Source organism: Lepisosteus platostomus, chromosome 12 (genome assembly GCF_059453375.1).
Source record: "Lepisosteus platostomus isolate fLepPlt1 chromosome 12, fLepPlt1.hap1, whole genome shotgun sequence".
NCBI lineage: Eukaryota > Metazoa > Chordata > Actinopteri > Semionotiformes > Lepisosteidae > Lepisosteus > Lepisosteus platostomus.
In genome coordinates, this window is record NC_142622.1 from 2,441,908 (window position 1) to 2,463,958 (window position 22,051).

General features: G+C 38.9%; 1 protein-coding gene across 2 annotated transcripts in view; it reads right to left on the reverse strand.

Moving 5' to 3' along the window:
* Window positions 1–436: 436 nt before the first annotated feature.
* ahr1a (aryl hydrocarbon receptor 1a) overlaps window positions 437–22,051 on the reverse strand; it is a 66,917-nt gene continuing 45,302 nt past the window's right edge. For both annotated transcript variants that reach the window (XM_088600432.1, XM_088600431.1), the window contains exons 5-11: window positions 17,825–17,939; window positions 12,249–12,382; window positions 10,475–10,677; window positions 8,960–9,069; window positions 7,792–7,933; window positions 6,308–7,631; window positions 437–5,952 (exon numbers count right to left, since the gene is read on the reverse strand). In XM_088600432.1, the coding sequence (XP_088456558.1) occupies window positions 5,851–5,952; window positions 6,308–7,631; window positions 7,792–7,933; window positions 8,960–9,069; window positions 10,475–10,677; window positions 12,249–12,382; window positions 17,825–17,939 (2,130 nt within the window). In that variant the 3' untranslated portion in view covers window positions 437–5,850. The remainder of the gene's footprint in view (window positions 5,953–6,307; window positions 7,632–7,791; window positions 7,934–8,959; window positions 9,070–10,474; window positions 10,678–12,248; window positions 12,383–17,824; window positions 17,940–22,051) is intronic.

Below are 22,051 nucleotides of genomic sequence, written 5' to 3' on the forward strand. Positions count from 1 at the left end.
GCCAGAGAGCCTGCTACCTGACTTGGCAGCAGGGGGGGAAGGTAAATATTTCTCCTGAAATTGGAGATACTAATTTTAGCAAAATAACCCGAAGGTCATATTGAAATATTGAAACACAATAACGTACAGTACGCATCAGACAGCAGACTCAACATCTGGTTTTAATAAATTCTAAAACATTTAAAATTGCACTCTGCAATGCAAACTTTGCAAAAGTTAAAAGGGAAAGGGGGGGAGCTGATAGTTAGGGTGAGGCAAGTGAGATTGCAAATAAAGGGGTATTTGAATAGTACAGTAGGTTTGCACATTTTCTTGCACAAAAAAGAGAAAATGTCTTCTTGAACTGTATGAGTGCCATTTTAATCACATTCAAACAACTACAGCACTCAATAAATACACTCAGAACTCCTGGCACAGTAAGGACAAGCGGACAGTGTTACATTCAGTGATGATTTATTAGAATATATTAAGTTTTACAAATTTCACTGAAGCTCAGTGAGAATACTACAAACCACACCACGAAAGGAGCAGGCATGGTATGTGAAGCAGTTCTGTGAAGGAAGCTAAATTGGCAGCAAAACTCAAAATGCTTTTACATAAACATAACATGTGCAGTAATACTGGTAACACTAGGTTATACAGGTCTCAACCCTGACCAAAGTTTTCATTGTTATAACCATACCATTCCATTGGAAAAAAGAAGGTGTCTTAATTACATGGGAGACAAGGCATTCTCTGGCCAGCAACCTAATCATGGCCTCAGGGGAGCCATAATGATGAGACAGATCCTGTACTTCACCAAAGGAAGGAAATAAGAACACAAAACGATCCGAGTCAAACCTTGTCAGACGCAGACACTACCAACAGTGCAACAAAACACGGTCTCTGCTGAAGCACAGCTACTGCATAAAATCACAAACAAGGTGTCTGTACATCTTGCAATTTAAATTATACTCTTACAATTAAACAGTACACTGGTCGTACTGCATGCATGGCACTTAGTGATGTGGGCATTGTGTTTGGCTTAGTTAATTTGATTATCTAGAGCTATATATATATTGTACTCAATATATACATAATATATACATACTGTATTCTGTATATATGCCATATTCCATTTTCCCTTTGAACCTTTTTTCTTTACAGTGATCTCAAGAACAAACTATAATCACATTCACAATATATAACGTATACATTTTGCATCTAACACCTACGCTACATGTCACCAAATTCACTTTTAATCAACAGCCTTAAAGGACTAAGTTTCCCTCTCAGGAAGGTGTGGAAGTGAGAGTTCTACAGAACTATTCTGCACCATCTAACACAACACAGACTTGTCAATATAGTGCATATTAAGATGACAGTTTAATGTTATATACTTGCCTGCTTTATAGATTAAACTGGCTTTTAAAGTAATTGAATACATTGAAATAAAAAATGGGCATGATCTGGATTTATGAAGTCAAAATATCATAGCCAACTTCTTAGAAAAATACTACTCTGGCTATAGTGTTGAACTCATTTTAATATGTTTGGAAAATAAATTATGGCAAAAATACATAAGATGTGTACTGACAAAGCTTGCTAAAAGGCAAAGAAGTGGGGAGCAGCTGAAAAGTTCAGCTCATTACTTTTACAATGCTAACATTATGAAAAGCCAAGTTTAAATCTCTAGTCAGCACAAATCTGTAGTCACCACTGCAACCATTTTCATAAAAATGTTGACGAGGTCTTTTTATGCAACTGTAGTTGCCAGACATACAATCTTTATGTGGCTACAAGTTTAAACTAGGAATAACTAAGCATACCTAAGCACAGATATACAATGGCCTCATTCACTAAATCTTAAATTTGCTTGGTGAAAACAGGACTTATTCTGTTATTTTTCACACAAACACATTCCTGTTGTTCACAAACCTATTACATTTAATCTTCAACACATAAAAGATTCTAGTTTGGAAACAAGGTCTTTGTGTGCGAAAATGGGTGAAATGCATTTGAAAGCCATTAGATGAAATGGAGAGAAAAATGTCTACAGGGAAGAAAGAGTATTCCACAAGGAGAATGACATTATGACCGACCTACAAAAATAAAATGTATCTGAAGGGGGAAATGAACAAATGTGCCACTGTGTTAAAAAATGGCCTGGAAGCATAAAGCAACAGAATGGAAAAAATATTGACATCAGCCACATATAACAGCAGCACAATGTCCGTTGCAAAAAGGGACACCACATCCCGGGAATGTTTGCTACTGCATTACCCGAGTAATAGCAGCCATCACACTCAATTTGGACACTACGGGATTTCTGGGTCATGGAAAACAGGACCTACTGTAGCTTGTCCAAAACCAGCCTCAGCATTCGTTCCACAAAAACAGTCCAAAAAAAATTTTTCCCCTGCCATTAACATTACTTCTAAAATATTTTTGATACACGTTTCATTCTGATTCCTATGTTAACTCTTCATGATATTAATTAGAGAATCATTATAGATGCATGATGAATTCTGAGCTAATTTTTGCAGTATACGGTGCATTTCTGATGGTTGGTTTTTTAGGAGCATATGAACGAGGTACATTCCTGTGACATACACTCGGTGTGGTGTGGTGTCCACGGTGATTACCCCTTTCTGCACTAGTGTACGCTAGAGTGTTTTCACACGATGGCAGACAGCACAGGGTGCTAATAGAGGTAAACCGTGCTGCTGCAGCGTGCAGGCCGCGTGTGACCCCAGAGCACCGCAAGCACGGCGAACACACTGCCATCGACAAGAACATGGTCAGGAACACTGCCAACAAGAGGAGGCCATTGGGTGCACCTAGCCCGTCTGAGAGCCAGCAGCAAACTCATCCGAACATCTCATCCAGTCAGATCTCGAAAGACACCAGGGCTCCAGTTTCAACAACACGACTGGGTACATTTTGTTCCACACTTCCGCCAGCTAACAGGTTCACACCAGAGGGTGTGGAATCGGCTCAGTGTGGCCTCGAGTTGTCCGAGATGGGAGAACGCAAGGTGGAATACGGCGTGCACTTGGATGATACTGCTGCCCAAAGGAACGGGTTCCTCGAGGTGCAGTACCACTGGTACGCCTGTCAAGCCTCCCTGAGCCACGGCCGGCAGACAAACCCAGCTGGAGCAAGTTCTGGCCTACCACCTTAGAAGTCAGGGCTTAATTTCCAAGTCACCTGCACTGTGAGTAATGAAATACAATTCGCACAGACAAGCCAAACCTCATCTCATCTAAGTACTGTAAATAAGGCTGACGTGAAACAAGCTCAATATTGTTTCAGAAATGGTAAGGAATTCTAGACAAACAAAAAATAAAACTTAGTGCCAAAAAATGTATAGAACATAATACCAAGGCAGGAAAACCTAATTAATTTCTTTAAAAAAAGGTCACTTTTACAATTTAAAAGAAAAAATAAATAAGATCAAACATCCTGTTCAAACAGAATACAAAAAAAATACTACACTGAATCAGTTTTCACTTCCACACCTTGTGGCTGGAAAAACTTTTGCAGTTTTACTTTACGAACAGCATCATAAGTAGCTTCATAAAATTGAATCTCCAGGCTTAAATAAAGGTGGAGGACTGTTTCCTAAAATGTGGTTCGTTACAAAATGCACAGAAATCACACCAGACTACACCATGCCCTTGTCTCTACGACCAAACGTTTAGCTGTAGCTGAGCTGGACCTGAGTAGCTGCACTTCTATTGACAATGATAAAGAGGACAAATCAATCACTGTCCCCCAGGATTTCCAATTCCTTTTTTTAATTTTATTTAGGCAGCCTAGATACATTCCTGTAAAAAAATAGTATTTTTCCTGATCATTACTTTTTTTTTTCCCCCAAGATGAACTTGCTGCTCTGTGCACTGTATGTCCTTTTGGCATACTATTACAAGGGATAAAAGGTTTCCACGTAGCCAGGCCTGTGCAGACCACTGCGGTCACATCAGGCACAGTATGTCCAGGTCCGCCTAGTGTCAAGGCCAAGGGTAGCTGCACTGAAACACAAAGTCCTCAGCCCAGTGCAGCCATAGCTAATGTAGGTGGTGGAAATGGGGCATTAGGAGAATCTGTGAATCCCTAAAAACCAGAACAGTTACAGTAGTGGCTTGTTTTTCTGCTATGAAGTCACAAAGTCACAAAGAACGTAACCATTGCTGCATAGACGGGGAAATAACTTCACCTTTCAACTGTCCATCAGAGATCGCTCTAACCCCTCCCCCACCCTGTAGTACTGTCGAATGATTGTCAACACACTGTTAAAGCACAACAGAAAAGCAGGCCTGTCTGAACAGCATTCTCTGCCAATGCTACTTCTTGTACTAAATTAACAAATCTGAAAATGTCAAACACTTTAAGCTACAAATGGCAGTTTACAAAAGCATCAAATAAATGTTTTTAGAAAGCAATTTTTCAATAAAACGTTAATTACACATAAATTACATTGTACACACAAAATACAACATAGAAAATCTTTGATGTTCATTTTAAATACATTTTGTAGGAGACAAAACATATTTCTGTATCAAAACTATAAAAACAGCTTTTTTTAAATTTCTGCAGGATATCACAATTCTAATTTTAAAATGTCTGAATATTTCTTTTATAGGAGCGATCTTGTTTAGAAATGCACGAGGCAGATGGCTCCTGTCACACTCTATGAGTGATGACCAGCTCAGTTTATAATAAAGTTGAAGTGCTAAGGGTTTCTGATTATTCAATCCCTTAAGAGTGCAATAACAAAGAAGTGTTCGTCTCAATGCCAACCTTGGTCTAAAATATTCTGAAACAGATACTTTCATACCCCAACAAGATGCATCGATTAATATAACCTAATTGGAGGGAGGATCCAGTTCGGAACCATACACATGTAAACACTCCTACTTGCAACTGGCTTGAATTTGAACACATTGATGAAGAGCTGCATAGAACTGGCTAAAGGTATCAAAACCTATTTCTTAACAAAATGAAGCATGTAAAAGAACAAGTAACATTACTTCAGATTGATCTTTAAATGACCACCTTAATTAATTATACAACAAAATGCTTACAATCAACAAAAACGTACAACCTGGATCCTGAAAGGGCCCATAAACAAATTATTAATATTGCTTTTTTCTGAAGTTCAAAAAAAGTGTAGATATAAAATACTGTTGAAACAGGGCTGTTGCTTAACATTGTACAATGAAGTAAATACAAGAGACAATTTAGTAGTTAGCACAGTAATTAAATACAGACAGGTGCAATTATATCACTGTACAAAGTCTCCATTTGAAAATGGAATTGTAACATTAGTTATCATTGGTCAGGGGTCTTGTAAATGAAAGAAAAAAGTTAGTTCAAACTTCACTTTATATATAAAATATATATTCTTGTAGTTTTGATCAACAAACAATATTCAAATAAAATCACAGACAGCAACAGTCTTCTATGCCTGCTTCTGCTCTACAAATGAAGGACTCTTACATAGTGCAGTTAAAAGATTTGGGGCTGCTAATCATCTAGTGCATTTTATTACCACGTATTATTATGTTTCAAATCCATTTTTTTTTCCAAAAAGTAAGCCAAAACGAAGATTTCTTATTTTTACATTACAGGTCAATACTACACTTTCACAAAATGTGCAAGAAAGCAAACTGACCTTGTACAAGGAACAGCATTATGCACAACGCAAACAGCCCCTGTTCTTGTCTTTCATGGCTCACAGAAGCCCTTCACACTCCTCTAAAATGAAACTGTCCTTCAAAGGCAGCACCACTCCAGACAGATGCACAGGAATAAGCACTGGGCTCAGAGTTACAAGAATCACGCCCTCCCACCCCCCTCAGTCAGGTCTCAGTGATGGTGGAGAGGCTGTGTTGGTTGAGAGCAATCCATCATCCCAAAGGATTCTGGATAGGCATCACTGCTGCTGCTGCCATCATTTTCATTTTGAAACTGAAACAGGAAAAAAAAAACACAAGGTGCAATTTTTAAAACGATACAGACAGTTGCGGCAAAAAAAAAAAGTTGATTTACACTGTGCAAGTGCACAACAATCCTTAACCAGCAGCTTCAATACAAATTCATATTCATATCTTCCATAATGGAAAAAAGTCACAATACAGCTTTATCATTATGGAAATAACGCACTTCTAGAGGATTACAAAGTCTTCCATCTCCTACATATAGATCAAATAAGTAGCACATCGTTATCTTTGTAATAAAAAATACATGAAAGCAAATATAAGGAACACGGCATGGGTGGATGGCACGCAAGTTAAACACTTGCATCACGCATGATATCGCTTACCTTTGCCAAGAATGGCTGCTGTCCCAGAGGGCTGAACAACATTTGATTCACCATATTCGGCTCACTAGTGCAGTTGGACTGACTTTCTGGCAGATACTGGTACATTGACATTGCACCTGTATAACATGTCTGTGGACTTATTATACACTCCTGATCCTTTGGGAGTGGCTCCAAACTTTCCAGGAAATCCTCTAGCTCCTGGGTGTTGAGTTCAGTTACTGGACAGGACACATTTGCGAGGTTCGCTGGCTGAGGTTGTCCACCTGCAGGAACTGCTGGCTTGTAAGGCATAAAGTCCTGATTACAGGCAGTGGGGAGTATGTTGATCTCACTTTTGTAGGGGTAATCCGAAACAGTGCTTTCTAGCCCGTAGGGGCTGTACTGATGATTGTGCTGCTGCGGATGGAGCGGGGCAGGCTGCTGCTGGCAGCTGGCGGAGGGGGCGCCGGCGGGCTGCGCCCAAGCCGCGTGCATGCCGTTGACTTGCATGTGTCTCAGTTTCTGGCAGAGCTGCTGCTGCTGCAGGTACTGTGCGTTCTGCTGCTGCAGGGGATGCGGCTGAGGCTGAGGCTGAGGGAGCTGCGGCGGTGGGGGATACTGCCGGGGCTGCGGCTGCGGCTGCAGGTACTGGGGGCTCTGCTGTTGCAGTGGCAGCTGCAGCTGCAGCGGCGGCTGAGGGAGCTGCTGAAGCATGCAGCTGGGGTTCGGGACCGGCAGCTTCTGCTGAGCGCAACTGGAGTACATGCAATCAGACTTTTTATTGAGCGATTCCTGCACATAGGAGAGGATCTCATCCGCAACGTTTGTAATATCTCCAGGCTCGTCCCAATCAACTTTCAGGAACTCCTCATCCTGCTGCAGAATCTCAAGGTCTTCCATGCAAATATCCAGGTTTTTCATGAAACTGAACAGATCGCTGCTTTTGCTGTCCAAAGAGCTGTCATCTGGCTGCTGCGTTTGCAGATTGTTTCTGGAGACTGACAAGAGGCTGTCCTGCCAGTTTCTGGACAGGATGTCATTCAGTTCTTCTCTGGTGTCACCGAATATGCTCGACTCCAAAGAGAGTGTGTTTTGTGCCGGGGAGCAGACGTAAACAGACTCGTCTTGTTTCAGCATGGCACCTAAAAGGGAGTTTGGATCCAAGGATTCCTGTTCTGTTATTTTCAATGAACCTCCCACCGTGAGCGAGGTTTTGGCTTTTCCTAATGTGGGGTCATTTAGAGACATTGAGAAGGTTGTCTCGTACAGCACAGCCTCCCCAGTAGCAAAGCTGAAAGGCAACTTCAGATTTCGTTTCTTAAAGTTTTCCAGACCCTCTTCATCGCTGAGGAGGAAGCAATGAAAATGCTAGTTAAACAAAGCTTAAAAAGACGGGGACATATTTTAAAAAATACAGAACAATCAAAGTAAACGTCAGCTTTTTTATAAGCGAAGATATGAAAATGATTTCATGATATGCCAATAGTATACATTTCTAAACATACGTGAGAGCGCGTTGTGTTGCTATTATGTAATCTGGTCTTCCATTTTTGTACACCAGACGTGCGTTTGCCTGGACCCAGGTCCATCTGTTCTTTTTGGTTAGGAGCCTGAAGACTGTCATTCCACTTTCTCCTGTCTTGATCACTGCAGGAGAGAAAATTTTGCTATTAAAATGGAGTATATTACCATTTAAAAAGGGGGGGGGGAAGATACCACACTACCCATTAGCATCGACGTGGAATTCAAACCTTTGTACTGTATGTACATCGTTTACCACTCATTAAAATCAGACCTGCAGAATTCAAAGAATGGGTAATTTTTTATCCATTTATTACAACTACTCCAGCCCTGCAAAAAGATAGAAAAATAACTTTTCTTCCTGAAATTAAAAACAAAGCGGCATTATACTTTCAAAAGCTGGTCTCTGTGAACACAAAGCAGCAGCTGTTGTCCAAGTTGGCACCATGACGCGCGAGTAGGAGAGGGCTTCACAGTGAAGTCTTGCGACTGTTCAAAGACGCTTTCTTCAAGACCTCAGAGTTCACAGTTCTTTTCAACAGGTGCTTTGATAACTATGACGGGTCAACCATGTTACCTAATACTAACACTTTGGAAACACTTAATTAAAAAGCAAACGTATTTCAAAAAAAGAGAAATAACTCGAAAATAGTAATTACCTGCTGAATATGCTTCTCAAATCATTAGCTGTCTACAGAGTAAATGGGGAGAATTTTGCCACATTCAAACACCCCCTCATAATATCTTTAATCACAGAAGAACCTCTGGGTTGTGGGAATATGGAACAAGCTACCAAGCCGTGTAGTTAATACCTGGCTTGTTTAAAAAAACGGTTGAATCAGATCCCTGATCAATTAACTAATAACTACCTTTTTGGGACAGATGGAGTGAATGAGCTCTTCTCCTATAAAACCATTTTTATATTCTTAATCTATTTACATTGCTATCTATTAGATTGTACAGGCTCATCACAAACTGTATATAAATCATGTCTGAGACATTAGGGAACTTAATAAATTGTTATGTGACATTAGAAAATGCGACAAATAATTATTAGAACCCAATTCATGCGATAAGTATCTGTGGTGTTTTAAATGGCTTTTTTTTAATCATAATTTTGAAGAGACGATGGACATGGAACATCAGACTCACTCCGGATATGGTTTTCTGCACAATACAGCATGTCGGCAGCATGAATGAACTGATACCCCGTTCCACGATAGCACAACTCTGCTTCTGTGTAGCCCAGCACAATCTTCCCTCTGTGGGAAGGGGGGGGGAGAAAAAGAATAAACACACAAACAAATTACCGTCATGTGACATTTCTGTTGGCCTCTTAATGTAAGCATTTGTAAATCTCTGAAACATCAAAACACAGAAAAATCGAGGGGAAACGCGTCACAGATGCTTGCTTGCTTGCCAAGTCTCCAGCATCTTTCCAAACAAACTGGCCGCCTACTTTCTTTCAGGAGATGTGAACTTCAAACGTCAAGACGGCTCTTTAACAGGGCTACCTGTCAGATGGGCCTGATGGCAGCCAGGGCTCGTGAGCACCCACATCAGTCTCGCACAAGCACAGCAGCTGACAGAGGCAGGCCAGGACCTCACTGGAATTGGTTGGGAAACGCAGAGCTGACCAACGGCATATGTGCCGAGACGAGTACTGGATCTGTCACCCCTCCCAGTCTTGCGCAGTTGTGCGAATCGCTCTCAAGAGTTCTGCTAAACATCTGGCTGCACATACGTTCAACTTGGGAATTCTTACAATTAAATTCATGAGAAGCAGGCCTAGAAATCCATTTGCAGAAGACAAATGACGACAGACACGGGGCTTGTCTTTTAAGGACGAATTTTCGTTTTTCAAATCCTTAGTAAAGAGAAATCCAGCACCTAGATTCCCTCATATCCCGGCTAGGCCCAAGGCAGGCTGGAGCCTATTCAACAGTTTCAGGGCCAAGGGTAGCACTGAGGTCACACGAAAGCTCCCTCCCGTGTGAGACAGCAGTGCATCACTGGGCCACCGAGCAAGGGGCTGTTCAGAACCACCAGCGAGCTTCTGAGCAGTGGGAGGACACTGGAAAGTGTGCCGAGTCACGCAAGACCGGAACTGAACCCAGGACCTGGGAGCAGTGAGTCAAGCAGGGAAAACTGCCACATTACAATGCTGCCAAGAACATGAAAATACATTTGTGAACTTACATGGCTTGATTTGTTTTACTTTATTTTAAAAGTGATCAGCTCTAGTGTTTATTAAGAGAATGAGCCTTCTATGACAAGCTGGTAATTTTGTTTTAAAACAAATGAAGTTCGTTTGGCAAGCTGGGGCTCTGTCTCCACTAGGATATGGTAGCTGTCTACAAGCTGTACTGCTGCCTTATTTTTATTATGTTTTGGGCAATAAGACTGTTTACATTGTACTATTCCCAGAACTTACTAACGTAACAGTTTGTCTAGGAATGTATTACAAATCACAAATCAGGCAACTTACTCACACACAGTGTATAACCATGTATAATGTTGGGGGAAACTCAAGTGGTTTATTTTAAGCTCGTTTTTACTGCTTAATCGGCAGTATACTGAATATCTACACGACTGTGGAGGAACAAAATGGCGAAGATGTAAAAATGAGTTGGGATCATCGGGCTCGATCCCAGAATTTGTACTCACTTGGCATCGCAGGCTGTGGGGGTGAAGTCCAGCTTGTGCTTGGTTCTGAAGATGAAGTTTTTGGTGCGAATCTCGAGAATGGAAGGAGGCTGCAGAGGGGCAGCCAAGGCAAACAGGGCCAGCTGAGGGGGGATGGCTGATCCATCCTTCGACTTCCTGTTCTGTCCATGTAGAAACTTCAGGCGACCCTGAAAGTTCATTGCCTAAAGGACGCAGGGTAATAAATCAATCAGTACACGAGACATAGCAAAATGAATGTTTTGTTTCCAACTTTTAAACTGACTTGTAAAGAAGAAACCAATACATGAACATTACACCTTCAAATTCAAACATAAAACACTGACAAAGTAATGCCATCAACACATCAGCATTTCATCAATTTCCCTTCGGGATCAATAAAGTCTTATCTATCTATATCCATCAATATTTTGCACCATCTGAAAATTATTATTGGGAGACTAAATCGAGACCTAGGCGACATCTGCAGATTATAAATTTGCAACTGCATCTGCAACTATAAATTGTTTCCTGCTTTTAATAGACTAGTTGTGAAAAGGATTCACAACAGGGTAAGATACATTAAAAGTGCAATTTAAGGGCAGCGGTGTGGAGCGGTGTTCAGGGCTCAGGTCTTGTAAATGTAAGGTTGTGGGTAAAATTCCTAGGTTGGACTTTTTTCAGCAAGGAACATCAATCGCATTACTCAACCTAAATACCCAGCTGCATAAATGGTTACAAATGTTAAACTGCTATGGATAAAAGTATTAATAAAATAATTTTAAAAACGTATAAAATAACAATAGGAAACTCATTTTACGTAGTGCCAATTGTGTTTCCTTTGGTTTTTATGATGTATTTGACGCAACTTAATTCATCTTGATTGAAAACGTTTTTTTAGGAATGTCCACAATCGGAGAGAACTGGCTAAAACATTTTTAGAAATTTTGATATTTTGTAAATTCTATTCTATAAAGTATCAACTAAATAACAGCAAATGAAAGAGCAAGAATTTAAAAAAATATAAATATTTGCTTAAGGTAATATACCCGCAGCATACATGCCAGAACAATCTAAACAAACAAATATTGAATCTTTTTGGAATTACACGGTTATTCAGAGACCTGTCATTTTATGAAAACAGCTTAACAGAGCACCTTACAAGGCTGAGAGCAGAACTGCAGGAGAAATCAGGCATCACAAACAATAGGCTGCAGTGTTTAATGATTATGTTATTACCTGTTACCACTGGTAGCCATAAGACTAAGAACAGATAGGAGCAAAGCAGTGCTTCTGTAGGCAAGCCTCAACAAGCTTGTGTGTGAGAAATTCAAATCACACTCTGCTTTCACTGATCAAGAAAAGCAGACTGAGATCCACCAGAATTATGAGATTACAGTGAAGTGCATTAGGCTCTGAAGAAGTGAATTTGGTGTCTTTTTTTTTTATTTTGCTGAGAGCTTGCATGCAAAGCTATCGGCAAGATGACTTCCTGTTCCCGATATGCAGGAGGGTGACCCTTAGCTGACCCTGAGAAAACGGCAGCAGAGAAGAAACCTCTCATTTAACACACCATCCTCTTGGGTTCAACCGGAATGTGTTGAATTTTTAACCCTCAGCTGCGTTTAATAATCAAAGAAACTGATACAGAAAGCAAACTAAAGGGAACTTTGTTCCCTGTGGACTTAAAATAACTGAACTTTCATGAACATTTACTTAACGCCGATTTGGGTTCTTTTTAAGAATCCATCTTCACAGTATTTTTTTTTCTACTCACAAGAAATCCTGAGGAGTTATCCAAAAGGCATCTTAGTCTGCAGACAAAGTTTCGTTCTAAGAACGTAGAATTCTCTGGAGGCAGATGCTCTGGACTGTAGTAGGTAAGAGGGAGAGCTGGTTCGTTGTCTGCAGCTGAAAGAAAACATTCTTTTATCAGTTCATTTAATACACATTAACTTTTAACAAGTGTTAAACAGTAAAATACAACTGATAAAACCTTCTCAAGAGTGTTTTACAATGTCACAACTGCAACTCGTTACAGTGATTACAGTCAAGGAGCTAAGACCTGGTGACTTGGGTGTTCATTAAAAAGCTTTGCATTTATATAGTGGTTTCAACCCAAAGGATTCCAAAGTGATTTACATATAGCTGTGGACCCAATTCACCCACCACTGAAGTGCAGCACCCACCTCTGCATGGCAGCCATTTTGCACCAGCAGGCCAACTACACAGGAGATCAGGAGAAGCGAGAAATTACTTCAGATCAATTAAGGGGGAACTTTAACCTTGCCAGAAGGTGCAGGACCAGAAAGGATTTTTTTTAAACTTCTCATCCCACAACGCAGTGTAGCAAGTCACCATAATGAGTTCAGAAATTCCTGTCTGGGGGGGGGGGGTGCCACCTACTGGTACACCAATACCACTTTTTCCATTGAATATCTCCAATCCAAGTACTGATCTAGACCAGACATGCTTAGCTTCTGAAATCTGGTGAAATCAGATTACAAGGTGTGGTATATATGCAAATTTTATATACTTTTCTGGTCTTGATGGATTCACTATGTACGGAATTAGCCGACCTGCAAAAAATGACAATGATTTGACATTTTAAAAAGTACTTGATATATATATATCAGTCACAGATGCATATATCCCCCTTACTACAAGAGGGCTACAGAGTATGCAATTTAGTGAACATCATGCTTTTGAAGCCTAAATTATATTCTTAACATCGGGTGCCACGTCAACAATGTTTTAAACGTGAATTTCACACCCCTGGAGTGTCTAAGCTGCACTTCTCATATTTCAATGGGCTTAAGAGGAAGCTCACAGTTTTAGAATGCTAAATATTCTAATTCCTATTTGACTATCAACAGCTATGTTATGTAGAGAACATATGGCTTAACACCAAATAGCAAAAGCCTACACTGTTAAAATTAGAGAAATGAAACCATTCTCATACTAAAGATCAATCTCATACAACACCGATCTGAAAAGAATGCACACTATATTGTACTCACAAATCACCCCCCATAACTAATATATAAACAAAACCCTGGAAACAAATCTACTAAATTTGTAAGCCTACATACAGTATAACAACTAACAATGCACATTTCTTTGCTGTATCAGAGTGATACTGTTAACACTGTTAAATGTCATGGGTATGACTTGTAAGACACCACCACAGTAGGATCATTATGTTTCATCACCATCTTAAGCATTTGAAAGCAATGCAAATGAACACTAGGAAAAAAAGATGACCGCTTCTAGAAATTAAACACTTTAAGTGCCCGGAGGGCAATTTCTGCTAAAAAGCATTTTAAAAAATGAAACAATTGTCTGATGGCATAGGCATAAAGCATCTTCGGGATCATAAGTTTACAAATTATTTTTCTGTGATAGGCTGAAAAGACTTTTGTTTAATGACTTTGGAATACCATCTTTCTTCAGGATAAATTACACACCACAGATATGTCTCTCGATAACAGCTGTTTGCTAAATAAAGTTCAGACAGTAAACTGTGAGTCATGTAGCATGTCTTCAGATGGGCAATGTAAGATGATCTGGTGCTGGAGTAAAAAAACAACAACAAGTGACTCTGTAAAGGAACAGGGCCTCTGAACAGCAGGAACACTAATTGTGAGTCATTCTGAGAGGAGCATGAATTTAGGTTTATATGACCTGGTGTCACTTGGCCCATTGTCTAAAAACAAGGATTAATATGAGGTTTACTTCCTTTACGCTGTAACCTCAGGGAAATGCAGTGATAGACTGCTACAGGTGACAATTCAAATGCCCTAGGGTGGTGGCTGATAATTTGCACAGCCCATGGGACCTTGGAAGCCTTCAACGCAAGGGATTTTTCCTTCCGATATATTCAGCTCACACTCCTCCTACTGTCCACCATGTGCACTCTTTCCAGGCCAGCCAGCTCCCTCTGGACTCCACACATGCCCCCGCCTCTCAAACAGCCCCGCCTACCAGGCCCTCGCTCAGGCCAGTATCTGCAGTAACTGCTGCAGAAGGGTCCGACGTCTTGGCACAGATCTCGTCTCAAAATCAATCCAGAAATGTCTGAGATTAAATACTGTTAAACGATGAAGTGGGTGGTTGTATCCAAGGCCCTTAAAAAGAGAATGTAACACAGGAACCTGGCCCTTGGGTGAGACAGGCCCTGATGTGCTTGACAAGTGATCTTTCACTGTGCACAATTAACCCAGAAAAGCTCGATTCAAACTATGCCATAAGGGCGGAGCGGTGGCTCTGTGGCTCAGGATCTGCGCCTGTGGCTGGAAGGTTGCCGGTTCGTATCCCGTGGCCGCAAAGCTGGCGGAGGTAAGGAGCAGCCAAAGTGCAGCTCCACCTGGGCGGAGTGCTGCAGCCACTATGAGAAAATCCCTCACTCCAGTATGCCTAGATTAAACAAGCCTAGAGCGCAGTTTAGCCAGGTATCAGGTTAACAGCTTAAAACCTCAGAACAGCACCCTAGAATGATTAGGATGTTAATTAATGACCTTGTCCAAAAGACGGTACCTCCTACAATACAGAGTCCTCACTAACCATACTTTTAAGCGACCTGAAAACTGTGGACCAGAGGGAATAGTGCCCCCTGCCGGTCCACCAATATCACAATCTTAATGGAAACAGATTTTCCTTGGAAACCTCCCATCTTGGTACGGACCAGACGCAGTCTTGGTCATGTAATTATTTTACACTGAAACTCTCGACGATGGACCTAGATCTGAAATTCTGCTTAATTTTCAAGCTCATCAAACAAAAGGGAATCTTCCACTATTGTTGCGACCCACGTCATATGCTGGCTTGTGTGTTGCGAGCTTGGTATACTGCCAAACACTTAACACCCCTGGGAAGCATGTCTGGCAGTTTATGGAGCTCTTTTGTACAAGTAAATGTGCAAACCTACTGTAAGAATATTTGCAGTCTTAATTAATGGAATCTAAACACCAGGTATGCGATTTATTTTATTTAACCTTTTAACCTTTGCAAGATTTTACAGTGCAATTTTAAATATTTTATCAATAATTAAAGCCAGAGACTGCTGCCTGTTTGGTATGTAATTGTGTTTAAATAATTTCACAGTCTTCAAGTTATTTAACCATAATTTAAGATTCTACTTTAATGCTTATAGCTATTTGCATTACAATGGGAGTTTTACATAGACTGTTCGTCATGTCACCAAAGACAGTGATTTATATACTGTAAATAGAAATAGTTTTGCAGTTTTTTATTCAAATTTTTGGTATTTAACCACTTTCTAAAAAGCAGTTTAAAAAAGCATATCAACTTAAATAAAGCAAAACCTCAGTTTAACAGACTGGAAAGAGCTGTCCATTATTGCTGATATTGTCTGATAACTCATGTGGGTAGTTTTTCGAGCCCATTCATTTTAATATGAGAAATATATACTTTATTTTAAGAATTGCACTAAACAAAGTTTATGAAAATTGTTTCATTTTCTTTTTTTAACCTAAATATACAAGCTCTTTATTTCATGCGTCATAAACATGCTGTATAAAATTCGCTAAAGCATATGAAAAATATACATCTCCCATTGTAAGCAACCAATTTACTCCTATAGGGTATAACTGATCATTGTAAAACTATGCAGTATTAATTTTTACTTTGATTTATTACATATGCATTTCTCTGTTATTGCAGGGAAAGTTTGGTATTTCTGATTTTACAGACAAAATTCCCCTCCAGGGGATTTTGCTAAAGCGACATCAAGGGTTTACTGTACAATTCTGATTTCTGTCTGCAAAACTAGCTAACAGATTTTTACAAAATACAGTGCAGGTATGCAAAAGGATGATGATTAAGGACTCCAGAAGAGCATACCGTGCTCACTTCTTTCTCATCTACTTGTTGCTGTATTACACGTCCAGCTCTCACAGAACAGGTTGTCACCGAATGTTGTGATTTAAATATCTTGGAATGACAACTTATAATGTTAATTTCTGGAACATACACAGGTTGGATTCACCCATGTTCAGATTTTATAAAGCACATAAACATTTGCATCGCTTTACTTCAGGAGAGCCATCTCAAGTCTGCTCATGTTCAAGATTTCAGAATAAACACTGTACAGTCATTGCACATTCTTGCACACTTAATAGAACAAAGGAGATGCTTGTAGTGGTTGATAGGAAGATGAATATTGCCATCAATGGTTTCACAATTAATCCCACTGGCATTTTTCTGTCAAGTCATGGTAAAGCTAAAAGTATTAAGATGTGCTTCAGTTTATGTACCCGATGTTTCATTGTTTTCTTACATTTGTTGTTAAGAAATTGTTTTGAATATTAAGTATAATGAAAATATGTAGGACCAATTCAATGCTGTTCCAATTAGAGAAAGAACATAGATACTGTAAGTAATGAAGTAATTATACAATGCACATAAGACTGAAAGAGACTATGTGACATCTTTGCTGCAAATTGGTGAAAGACAAAATAAACTGTTAAAAAAGGAGTTTAATAATAAACTAGTGCCTTTACACACGATCAGACAACAGCTGAGATAGCATTTACAGTTGTTTTAACACTTCTATTTCTATAACTGTACAATGCACTAGATAGATTTTTTTAGTGGCACACTCTTTGCACAATACTTGTGTTAAGAGTGAGATACTTTACTGTTTATTTTTAAAGACTGAATAACAAAGGCATCAATGCAACGTGTTTGGATGTTTAATGCCCAACAATGGGAGTACTAGTTTCTTCAACAAAATCATTGTAATGGCCTTTAAAATGACAATGTCATTAATCTAAAGTGAAAAAGAGCTGTACAAGAGAACTAAAGGCAAATAAGTCCAGTGGATAGAAACAAATTCAAATAAATCAATGCTCATCCAGCATAAAACCAATCTAAGAGCACAAATTAAGAAAATCAAATCATGTTGTGCTTGTGTAAAAGGAAAACACATTCCAAGATGAACACTGCTGCTTGCTTTAAAGTATGACTTTGACAGTCACATTTAACAAAACAATGGCAACAGTTCGTACACTATCTCTTAGTTGTAATAATTACAGGCAACTGCATTTCTGACACTTTCTCTCCTTTTTTTTTTAAAGGAAAACACACATGCCTCAACCCACACACAGTATTTTGCATTAATGAGCCAGAAGCTAAGTTAAAAAATACTGCCCTATAAATATTTTACAGCATTACGCAACGCACCCCGTCACATTTGTTGGCTGTACTGTTACAATGGGGGGGCACATTGTTGTTTGGATAAATGACCAGTGCTGGAATGTTGTACTCCGGAGTTAAGGTCAGGGACACGCGGAGTGACACTGATAGCAATCACACACAGTGCACAAGGCTCACCTTGTCTCGAATCTGGAGGCATCTGGGGATTCAGAGCCCAGTGAAGCTGCCGCTGAAATTCTGCCCTGTCTTCGGTGTGAATGAGGTCGTAAACACTCTGATGAATAACATCTGACTGAAAGAAACAAACACGCAGAAATAGCTTTAAAATAAAGTGCAAGCTAATATAAGTGAAAAAAGCCACTCGTTGCCGACTGATTCAAAACACATATGCTGGAAAACACAAACTCTTCTTTGAGTCTGTAAGTGCTCAAATTGCTGTCAGACTGGGAAAAAAAAAAACTTAAACCGGCCTTAAAAATTCCAAGGACCAAAGCTTTCAAACTGGTTTCATATCTTTCTGGGTGATAAAAGCATATGTACAAGCTTACTGGTCACGTTTAGAGCGTGTCATTCAAAAGCACAGACACTGGAAAAAGGGTGAGGTGTACTGTTACATATCAAAAAGAGAATTCAAACTCAGGAACTTAACGGAGAGAAATCAAAAGTCTCAGAATCGGTATGGTCCAAACTCGGAAAAAAACGTTCTAAAGGTATACTTTTCGGATAATGCTACAAACCAACTAAATGCATATTTTAATTTTAACTAATTATAATTTAACTTGCGTAAGAGAAGATATACTGTAGTGTGTATGGGAGACTTCAGCTTCTTCCACAGACTGGGAAAAACCCATAGAAATGTCAACAGTAGAAAATGAAGTTAGTTGGAGTACCTTTAAGAAGAAATGTTTGTATATGAAGGCACAGTGAGGCAAACAGAAGTGAAAGAACCATTAGGAAACTATAATCATAATCAGTGTAAAGTTTATTCCAAGAGAGAACAAACCAAAAACCAAAAGAGTATCCCATATAATTCAATAAATTATATTATAAACAAATCTCAAAAAGAGAGATGAAAAGGAATAATGCAATAAAGCCTAAAAGGGGTTATTTCAGCACTACAACTGCAAAATAACTGCATAAGGATAAAATAAAATGCATCGAGGATTGTAAGGGGAAACGTTTAGACCATGAAAAGGAAATGGATGATGTAGTTGAAGTTCTTCACTCAGGTGTTCACTAAGGAAGAAGTCCACAACAGGCTTCAGGCAGCACAATGACCATTCTGTATTTCTGTATTAAAATCAACACACAAGAGGATGAAGTGTTGAAGGCCCTGTTCAAACTGTACTTAAGAAAAACAAAAGATGATATCTGGAAGCCACTGACAACTGCTCAAGACAATGGCAGTACCACCACCAGCACCAGGGATGGGTGGACAATGTCTAGTGCTCATCCGTAAGGAAATGAAATGACAGGATGAGATCAATTTAATCTGTTTAGTACAAACTACCAAAAAAGCTTGTTTGAAAGTATGTTTAGTTTAGACAAAGTTTAGTTTTAATTTTAATTTGTGTTCATGGCAAAAAGAAGAGAATTAAGGCTGTACGGGAGTATACCAATTCTGTAAAATAATCACAACTTATCATTGATATACTATAGCACATTTAACAGCAATAATCTTAAATAGTATTGCCCTTTAGTCTGCACTGTTTTAGTACAAATGAAAAAAAAGATTTATTTAGCCTATAAGCTCTTTTATTAGCTCTTCACTGTAAAAGTACAAAAATAGCGATCAAAAAGTGGTTTTGCATGAGGGTATACCACTGTATCCTCTTAGGGCATCTTTTAACCTCTGTGGTAGATAAATGCCTGCATGCTTCTATGTCGTGTGATAACCTGAAACTGCACATTACTTAATGCAATAGAAATATCAATGTTGAAATGTTGAAGGCTGCTACTTAGAGGCTATATCTAACAGAAGGCACCTGTAGAGCAGAGAAATATCTTTGAATTACGTGTTTTTATATACAGTATATGCAATAAATATACACAGACTAATTCACGATCATGTATTTTTTCATGTTGATGTCCTTAAAATAATGGCAAATCCATACAAAACTGTACTATTAAAAAAAAACTGTCAGTCTTGTATTCAATAGTCTTTCCTTAACCCCCAAGGGAAATATCCCTTGTCCTCCTATACTTAACTCACAGTATTATGTTACAGCAGTCCACATGCTTAAGGCAAGTTTTCATCTATTATAAATTTGAAGTAAACACTTCTTATGAAATGCTACACAAACTGTATTAATTTCCACTTCAATTTATTAATCCCCTCTAGACTTTTGCCTGTATTTTGCTCTAACATGTTCCAAACCATAGCTCTGAAGACTTTTTATGAGGTATTAATCAAGTATTATTTTACAGTCTCTTCTCTCAACATATTGCCAGTTTTTAAAAAAAATACAAGTTAATGCAAATACATTTGTCATTTAAAAAAAGCTAAAAAAACCACAATTGGCAATAAGTCGATAGTCTAGCATGGGGAGAACCGAGCACTGCCTCAGCACAGTAAAATAACCTCCATCGTATAATAATGATTTAATAATTGCTTACACTTATGCTTCATTCTACAAAAAATATTATTTTACAGTCTGTTAATTTACATGATGTGTTCTCAGAAAAATCAGATGAAGTATATCTGTAGTATTTTACGATTAAATGTGAAATGAAAATGGTCCCTCTCTGAATGTTTTAACTAGCACATTATTTTTTAGAATGACATACGGGGCTTTCCACAAATCTGAAATGAGTTATTCTTGTCTTCTAAGCGTTAATAAGGCTGCTTTCAACAGTTTCCTTGTTTCATGAGACTGAGCAAAAGGTTTCGTTGTATAGGCAGTCTCTTAAGCTAACCTCTTTTGCAATAAATATTTAAACTGCCAGGGAAAACAATGTGGCTTAACTGGCTGAAGGATGATTTCATGCAATGTAAATACTCCAATAGCAATAGCACCCAGGAGTTTAAGCTCAATCGCGAATCACGTATAGCACAACCCAATGTTTTCTCAGTTGAAGGTAACTCTTAGTACTTTACCCCCTTGAACTTATCTTTCAGTTTATTTTGTACACCCGTTGAGAAAAACAAGCTGTTGCTCGTCGCCTCCTGTAATGTTTTTTTCTAAAGCTGTTCAATGCTGAGATCTTTAGAACGAGAAGTGAGAAAGAAGGGATTTCCCCTGCGTATAATTTGATTAGACACTACAGATTTACTTTAGTCATCTTGTAATGGATAATCAGATTTTAAAATAATGATTTATCCCCCATTTACCAAAATGAATGTGTACATATATTTTGCACACAGCTGTGCTGCCCATTTCTCTAAAGCCCTTCAGTCTGTGAACTGACACATTGCTTTATTCAGCACTTACTGTGAATCAGACATTCATTCAGGACCAAAGTGGCCATTTAGCCTAATTGCTTCCATCCTAAACATGCTCTCTCAGGGGTGAGGAATTCAAGACTGGCTCATTTACAGTTTGTTTTGTTACAAAGTATAAAAAATTTTTTAATAATAAATCTGAGCAGCTCCGAATATGTTGTTTCTCACTGTGTCCATTAATCTCAATTGCAGAAACCTATCAATTGCAAATTCCTTCACATGATAAGATTTTAACTCTTGCTTGAAAATATGTATTTAAGGCCAGATTTAGGGGTTTATGCTAACCAGGGTGATGTGTATACATGTAGTGAATATAGGTAGATATAGGTTGGCATCACGAGACGAAGAACAACTCTCAGAATAAGGCATCAAGTGTCTAACATTGCTGCTGAAAAATGCAGTAAGAAATATTTATATACAGACTACTGGCAGTTTTGTGCTTCTCCCAGGCCGACTACAACTACTTTCACAATGGTTATTTCTCTTTTCCAAACGAGGGGAAGAATTCACCGATGACTATACTTCCTAAATAAATAAGGTTACAAACAAGAGGAGGCCATCGGCCCATCTAGCCCATTCTGCTTCTTCCTTTTACCAACAATTCACTCAATTATTAGACATTCTCTTGTCCAGAGAACAGAACAAATGTTACTTGGATAGAAAAGCAAAAAATATGAATTGTTTGTCAGGCATGGCTTTGCCACGTAATACATACAAATGGACGTGCATGCATATCCATCTTCAATTGCTCCATCTAATGCATTCCAATATATACAGTATTTAGTGAAAACTATTTTTCATTGTTTTCAATAAAACCAAGTATTGGGCAGTGCTGGAAAAGAAATGGTTAAGTCTCTTGGAAGATCATGGTGAAAAACAAATTACTCATACCTCACTGACCTTTAAATTTGTAAGATACACTTGGATCAAAACTATAATGTGTCATTGAAACGGAAAGTCTG